General features: G+C 53.7%; 1 protein-coding gene across 2 annotated transcripts; it reads right to left on the bottom strand.

Annotated features, from left to right (window-relative positions):
- Positions 1-521: 521 nt before the first annotated feature.
- IGFBP6 (insulin like growth factor binding protein 6) lies at positions 522-6,103 on the bottom strand. 2 transcript variants are annotated; one of them, XM_054442188.2, is made up of 4 exons: positions 4,721-6,103; positions 2,017-2,162; positions 1,714-1,833; positions 522-838 (listed from the first exon to the last, which is right to left on the bottom strand). In XM_054442188.2, exons 1-4 carry the CDS (start codon positions 5,052-5,054, stop codon positions 716-718), a joined length of 723 nt encoding a protein of 240 aa, XP_054298163.1. In that variant the 5' UTR covers positions 5,055-6,103; the 3' UTR covers positions 522-715. The 2 variants fall into 2 exon arrangements, with proteins under 2 accessions (XP_054298163.1, XP_063528819.1); XM_063672749.1 differs by having other exon boundaries at positions 522-2,162; positions 4,721-5,330.
- Between the last annotated feature and the right edge of the window lie 1,896 nt (positions 6,104-7,999).

Genomic DNA, 7,999 nt, shown 5'->3' with positions numbered 1-7,999 from the left:
CTATATAATTTCAGGCAAGTGACCCCAAATTTTAAGCCAGTTTCCTCCTCTGAAAAATAGGGGCAAAAATCCCTATATCACAAGGTTATTGTAAGCTCAAAATGAGATTGTCCAGGTAAAATCACATGGTTCAGGGCCATGGGATGAGCTCATATATTAGTAATAATTTCCTTCTTTTTTTAGTAGGAAGTAACAGAAGGGTACGTGCTTTGAGAGTTCCTCTTTGCTGGGTTCCTGCTGGGATTAACTATTAATCCTTCCCCTCCCTTTGTGTCCAAAGATCAGTGTTAGAAACAAGGTCACAACTTCAGATTAAGGCCATGATCTCAGTGTCTCCCCTTCCCATTCCCAACTCCTGGTGGGCAGCTCTGTGAGGCTTGATGGCTTGAAGCTTCTGCCTGGCTGTCACAGGAAGGACTAAAGGTATCCACAGGAAAGGAGAAATGCTGTGAGTGAGCTGTAGTGGGGTAAAGAGAGGGCCAGGGGCTCCAGAACTGTGAGGCAGACACAGAGACACAAGCCAGCGACCCCAAGCACAGCTTTATTGACACCCCAGCCAACACCAACACTCTTTCCAACCGCATGTGTAAAGGCCCAGGGGTGAGGGGCCCATGGGGCAGGGCCTGAAGGTGGATCGAGGGCCTCGGGATTTTTGTTGAGTGATGACAGCTCCACGTTCCTTCCAGTGGCCCTGCAGCCCCTCTATACCTCAGCTTTAGCCGCTACTCCCAGTGGGGCAGGAGGAGCTTCCATTGCCATCTGGAGACCCTGGCAGGGACTTGCCCATCCGATCCACACACCAGCAGGGACCTCGGCGCTGCCCCTGGGAGGAGCGGCACTGGAGAGAGAGGCACACAGGTCAGGAGTGAGGCCAGAGGCTTCCAGCAGGAGAATGAGAGGGGACGTCTGAGTCTGAGGATGCAAAAACACCTGAGGGTCCCCTCGGGACAGCAAGGGCCACTGGGTTCCCTCTCTCTTTTTTTTTTTTGAGATGGAGTCTCGCTCTGTCGCCCTGGCTGGAATGCAGTGGCATGATCTCTGCTCATTGCAACCTCCGCCTCCTGGGTTCAAGCAATTCTCCTGCCTCAGCCTCCTGAGTAGCTGGGATTACAGGTGCACGCCACCACATCTGGCTAATTTTTGTAATTTTTAATAGAGATGGGGTTTCACCAGGTTGTTCAGGCTGATCTTGAACTCCTGACCTCGTGATCCACCAGCCTTGGCCTCCCAAAGTGCTGGGATTACAGGCATGAGCCACTGCGCCCGGCCCAGGGTTCCCTCTCTTTAGTTGCCCCTCTTCAACCAATAAATTGTGTGCATTCTGCTAGCCTGGAACAGTAGTTTTCAAAGTGACGTTCCCAAATCTGGATCACCAGGGAACATCTTAGAAACGCATATTGTCAGGCCCCACCCCACACCTCCTGTATCAGGAAGGCTCAGCCATCTGTGCGGCATAAGCCCTCCGGAGGATTCTGATGCCTCAAGTTCGAGAGCCACTGAGTTAGGCCATTCCTTAAGTAGGTTTTCTCTCACAGTGTGTGGTTGATTATTCTCTAAGTTTGTTTAATAAATTATATTCTCTATGTTCTCCTAAAGTTGGAAGATCCTTAAAGATGGGGCAGTGTCTTATTTATGCAGCTTTGTAAGCCCCACCGCCCCCACTCCCTGGCAGGAGCCTTCTGCTGGAAGCAGGAGGAGAAGAAAAATACTCACCTGCCGCTTCCGGTAGAAGCCTCGATGATCACAATTGGGCACATAGAGTGTTTGAGCCCCTCGGTAGACCTCAGTCTGGAGTTGCTGCAGCACTGAGTCCAGATGTCTACGGCATGGGCCCTGGGGGAGGGAGAGTAGGCAGCTTAGAACTGCTCCAGCCCAGCTCCCCGTTCTAACCTTCTGGCCCACCAGGCAAGCACCCAGAACAGACAATGGAGACGTCTCCAAGCCCAAGGGAGGAGTCTCAGATGGAAGTCTCCAGGGCTTCCCACCCCTCCTGCTCCCTACCAGCTCCAAACGCACCATCTCAGTGTCTTGGACACCCACAGAATTGGGCTGGGAGGGCGTGGTAGAGGTGCCTGGATTCCTCTGTTGGTCTCTGCGGTTCACATCCTGTGGGCGGGCAGTGCCTGCTTGGGGTTTACTCTCCTTAGGATTCTCCTCTGCAACTGGAGGAGGAACAGGAGAAGGAGAGGTCAGAAATCAGGCAGAGCCATGTGGAGAAGGGCCTTGCCCACATCACCTGCTGAAGTAAGGAAGGGAGGGCCTTATGCCCCGCTGTTGCATGACGCTGGCCCTAGTTTCTTTCTCTGACAGATAGTTATATTACTTTTCCTGACAATATTCCCCAGTATTTCCCATACTGATTTTTAAGGCTTATAAAGGAGATGCATTTTGGAAAGCAAAAATGGAAAATGAGGATGGGTGCGATGGCTCACGCCTGTAATCCCAGCACTTTGAGACGCGGAGGTGGGAGGATCGCTCAAGCCCAGGAGTTTGAGACCAGCCTGGGCAACATAATGAGAACCTCATCTCTACAAAAAATTTATAAAATTACCAAGGTGTGGTGGCGTGCACCTGCAGTCCCAGCTACTTGAGAGGCTGAGGCAGGAGGACTGCTTGAGCCCCAGAAGTTAAGACTGCAGTGAGCCATGATTGTGCTACTGCACTTCAGCGTGGACAACAGAGTGAGACCCTGTCTCAAAAATAAATAAATTATTGGCGGGGCGCAGTGGCTCATGCCTGTCATCCCAGCACTTTGGGAGGCCAAGGTGGGCAGATCACTTGGGGTCAGGCGTTCGAGACCAGCCTGGCCAACATGGTGAAACCCCGTCTCTACTAAAAATACAAAAATTAGCCTGGCGTGGTGTCAGGCTCCTGTAGTCCCAGCTACTCCAGAGGCTGAGACAGGAGAATCGCTTGAACTCGGCGGGGCGGAGGTTGCAGTGAGATGCTGGACCACTGCACTCCAGCCTGGGCAACAGAGTGAGACTTTGTCTCAAAATAAATAAATACCTTAAAAAAATTAATTAATTTAAAAATCAATCAATTAATTAATTACAATAAATAATATATGAAAAATGGAGAACAAATGCAAAGGACTATTTGGGGCTTTGGGCTTTGGGTGAAAAGACCTGGCTGTTCCACCAGAGGCCAGAAGGGGGCGCATGAAGCCAGCGAGCTGGGGCAGAAGAGCAACGGATGTAGGAGGGGGGCCAACAGGGACCCAAAAGGAATGTGTGTCCCTGCTGTGACCTTGCTATGACTCAACCCACCCCTCCCAGGCCTGAGATGTGGTTACTTCTGGGGCACTGCAGTGGGAACCTCTCCCTTCTGGTACCCTGTGACCCAGGCCAGCTCAACCCCAGTGGTCCCAGGAGCACATGGATTTAACCCTTAACCAAGATAGGCTGAGGGCAGATTAAGAAGGTGCAAGGAATGAGGGGCTTCCAACCTGCAGGTTGCTGCTGGCTCTGGAGAAAGTTTCCGGAGGGTCCGGGGAGAGCTCAGGACTGGGAAGGGGTGAGGAAATAAGTCAGGGATAGGAAAAGGCAGAAAGGGGAGCATGTACTGACTCCTTGGAATTTGCCTAATATCTAATCAGATATCAGAACCCCTGAAGGGATCCTCTCCCTCTGTGCCCAAAGACAAGCTCCCAGCTAACTATCACTCACAACCCAGGAGACATTTCCCCTGCAATCCTGAGTCTGATCCTTCTTCCTCAAGATGCCCACCCCTCCCCAGACCTTGTCCTTCATTCCCTACATTTAGCACCCAACCATTTAGTTCCAAACTGCCTCCTCTCATCCATCCAGATCACCTTCTAGGAGGACCCCCAGAAGCCTGCACTCGGGCATTTGGGACTGAAAGAAACTCCAAGTGAATTCTCCATCCCCTCCCGTGGAAGGAACCCAGAGAGTCTGGGATGCGCAGTTTGCATTTCCTGCCCTCCCCATCTCCCTGCTGCCCCCCATGTTTTCAGGGCTGATTCATTTCTGTCCCACCCACCCAGTGACTCAGCTTCTGCTCTCCTCCCTGGAGCAGGGTGGGGTAGGATGGGTGAACGGTTCTGAGCAGGTTTAAATCATAACCCTGATTTGGCAGATTCCCTCTTTCCCCTACTCTTTCTCCCCTCTTCCCTACCCTAGGCCCTAGCTTGCCCTCAGTCCCTACTCAAGTCTAATACAGCTCTGGATTTGGGGCCTCTTCGGTTCTAGACCCCTCCTGTTTAGGTGCTTCGAACACTGGTATTAGGAGGAAAAGAGTCATTTCTCAGTGTGTGCAGAATTTCGGAGTCTGGGGTTCCCCTCCCTCTTTCTCCAAGTGGAAGCTGAGAACAACATTTGGGTCCTTTCCCCAGCTTGGCCGTCTAGGGTTGTAGGAGCTGGGCCTGCTGGAGCCCATGGGATGGCCCTAAAACCCTCCATTTCTCCCCCTGCCTCCCCCAAGTTCCCACCTGCACACACACTCCATCAAGGGAAAATAAATGGAGCAAAAAGGAAGGCCGAGAGCACAGACACCTTCTGCTGTATCCCCAGCTCCCCTGGCCGCACCTCAGCTTCCTGCACTTGCCCCTTCTCCCCCACACAAATGTGCCCCCCAAAGTCGGAATCGTCAAGGGCCAGGGCGGAAAGGCTTGCAGGGCCACCCACTCCCGTCTCCCCGGGACCCTGCCTGGAGGACGCGGGTCTCACGTGGGCGGGGCAGGGGCGGGGCGCGGACTCACCAGCGGGCGCGCGGGCCGGAAGGCAGCGGCCTCGGCCGAGCAGCAGCGCCCGCAAAGGCGCCTCGTCGTCCTCGGGCGGATGGCACTGCAGTCCTGGGGCGCAGTTAGGGGTGTAGACCCCGCACTCCTGCCCCTCCCTCCTGAGACAGCCCTCAGCTTCCGCGCAGCCCTCGGCTGGCGACCCCCCATCCTCCTCCTCCACGCAGCCCCCTGGACAACCCGCCTGCACCCGGTGCCCGCAGCCTGGGCACCGCGCCAAGGCGCCTCCTGGGCTGGCAGCGAGCAGCAGAGCTAGCAGCAGTAGCAGCGGCGGCAGCAGCCTATGGGGGGTCATGGTCAGGGTTTGTGCCCCGTCCTCTCCTTCCAGAGCAGTCGCAGCGCAGCTGCTGCCCGCCGCCGCCCCTCTGTCTTAAGTAGCCGCCGGCCAGGGGCCGGGCCCTTTAAGAACCAGGTGAAGGGGGGGTGGGGGAGAGGGCAGGGGCATTCCCTAAACTGGGTGGGACTGGAGAGGGCCCCCCCAACCTGGGTCCTCCCCACTCTTCTTTCCCCCTCCCTTTCCAGTTTCTGTTTACTTCCCAAATTGCTGTGATTTTTCTTGCTTTGTTCCCGGGAATCTCGGCCCGGAATTTGGGAGCTGTACAGCTGGCTGGAGGGACTGGAGGGTGGGGAGGAGCGGAAGAAGGGGAGGACGAGAGTGCAATCCACTTAGTGTGTGTGTGTAGGACGACGAGGGGCGTGCAGGGACCCGGTGGGGAGTGAGAAGACGGGTGCTGAAAGGGAACTGAGAAGAGATGGTGTGTGTGGATCACGAGAGGAGTGGGCAACTGTGGAGGGACAGAGAAAAGAGGGAGAGGGTGGATAACGGGGTCTTGGGAAATTCTACTGCTGATGGGAGAAGTAGACCGGCGCAGAGGAGAGGGAGGGCAAAATTGGGAAAGGAGTAAGAGAAAGCACCCCTGAGATGTGACTATGGAGAAAAGGGGCCCGAGGGGAACCAGATTGGGGTAAGCCAATAGGGGGAAGGGCCGGGAGGCAGGGAGGGATACACTTTGAATGAACCGTGGGAGACCCTAGCATTGTGGTGGGCGCATGCGGAGTCTGGAAGGATTGGAGAGGGCTGTGTGCAGGGTGAGAACAGGCTGGAAGGCAGGGAAAGGGGGAAATTGGCAGGTTGAAACTAGAGAGGGACAGAATTAGAGGAACTCGTATTCGGGAGGCCCTTGGGGACAGTGGCCAGAGAGCAGACCCCACCCCGCTTCCCATCCCCGTCCTTCAGGTAAGCTCGCTCCTCCATTCCTCTCCTCTCCCAGAATCCGTCTCCTTCCCTCCCAGTCAGTCATCCATGGGGTTTTCTAGATTCATCAGACTGTCTTGTGCCCAGGGGATTATGGGGAGGGACTACTCTGAGCATCTTTGCCTGCCTACTTGTCCGCCTTCGCTCCAAGGGTCGGGTTCCACCGCTCCCCACCCACCTTCCCCAGGCAACGTCCCGCCCATCCCAGGCACTCCTAGCCAGGCCTCACAAGAGAGAGGAAGAGGGACTGTTTCCTTCGGCAACCCACACCCACCCAGCTCTGGGTTATGCAACAGGGACCATCTCATTCTTTCCTAAAACAAGGGCTCTGGGCAGTGACTAAGTTTAAATGCTGGGCCCCAAGCAACAATGTCAGCAAGGGCTTCTTGAACTTTTAGGTAAATAGAAATAATACGAACCTCATTGTCAGCACCGCCCCCTTCACCATGCAACCCTGGGACCCTAGGACCTGTGTTAGGAGAATGGTGTTTTCCTGTTGCCCTGAGATACTGATGCAGACTGGAGAGGCAGGGAGGAGAGGGTTGTGGGGCAGCTGATGGGAGAAGCTACTGCTGATGGGAGAAGTAGACCAGGGCAGAGGAGAGGAAGGGCAAAATTGGGAAAGGGGTAAGAGAAAGCACCTCTTCCACCAAGGCTCTTCAACCCCCTGCCACAAGCTCTGACCAAGCTCCCTGGAACCAAGGCTGGTCAGAGATGGGTTCCAGGGTACTGGGGTCCTGCCGCACACTCTTTATCACTGTTTATTTTGTCCTACACATGGTTCTGGCTAGGGTCTTAGAGTCTTTCTCCTGGACTTCGGGTTGGTGCTCCTGAATAAGATGGAAAGCCTGTGGGAAGTTGGGAAGGGGAAAGAGATGGCTGTGCTCTTTCAGGATTCCAGTGTGGCTCTTTTTTAACTTTAAATTTTATTTTATTTTATTTTAAGTTCTGGGATACATGTGCAGAATGTGCAGGTTTGTTATATAGGTAAACGTGTGCCATGTGGTTTGCTGCCCATCAACCCAACACCTAGGTATTAAGTCCCACATGCATTAGCTATTTGACCTGATGCTCTCCCTCCCCTCGCACCCCCCCGACAGCCCCAGTGTGTGTTGTTCCCCTCCCTGTGTCCATGTGTTCTCATTGTTTTCAGCCCCCACTTATGAGTGAGAACATGTAGTGTTTGGTTTTCTGTTCCTGTGTTAGTTTGCTGAGAATGATGGCTTCCAGCTTCATCCATGTCCCTGCAGAGGACATGATCTCATTCCTTTTTATGGCTGCATAGTATTCCATGCATTTGGGTTGGTTCCATGTCTTTGCTATTGTGAATAGTGCTGCAATAAACATATATGTGCATGTATTTTTATAATAGAATGATTTATATTCCTTTGAGTATATACCCAGTAATGGGATCACTGGGTCAAAATGGTATTTCTGGTCTGGTTCTAGATTTTTTTTTTTTTTGAGGCAGGGTCTCATTTTATTTCCCAGGCTGGAGTGCAGTGACTCCATCACGGCTCACTGTAACCTTGACCTCCCAGGTTCAGAAGATCCTCCCACCTTAGCCTCCCAGGTAGCTGGGACTACAGGCACACACCACCACGCCTGGCTAATTGTATTTTTAGCAGAGACGGGGTTTCGACATGTTGCCCAGGCTGGTCTGGAACTCCTGGGCTCAAGTGATCCTCCTGCCTCGGCCTCCCAGAGTGCTGGAATTATAGACATGAGCCACTGCACCCAGATTGATTGGCTCTTTAAAGATGTTTGTCACAGTGGTTCATGCCTGTAATCCCAGCACTCTGGGAGGCCAAGGTGGGAGGATCAATTGAGCCCAGGAGTTCCAGACCAGCCTGGGCAACATGACCAAACCCTATCTCTACTAAAAATACAAAACATCAGCCAGATGTGGTGGCGCATGCCTTTAGTCCCAGCTACCTAGGAGGCTAAGGTGGAAGGGGTGATCTGAGATCACACCACTGCACTCC

The sequence above is a fragment of the Pongo pygmaeus genome, chromosome 10 (genome assembly GCF_028885625.2).
Source record: "Pongo pygmaeus isolate AG05252 chromosome 10, NHGRI_mPonPyg2-v2.0_pri, whole genome shotgun sequence".
Taxonomy (NCBI): domain Eukaryota; kingdom Metazoa; phylum Chordata; class Mammalia; order Primates; family Hominidae; genus Pongo; species Pongo pygmaeus.
Note: the sequence above shows the minus strand (reverse complement) of the source record. Positions and strands in the feature narration are given on the sequence as shown.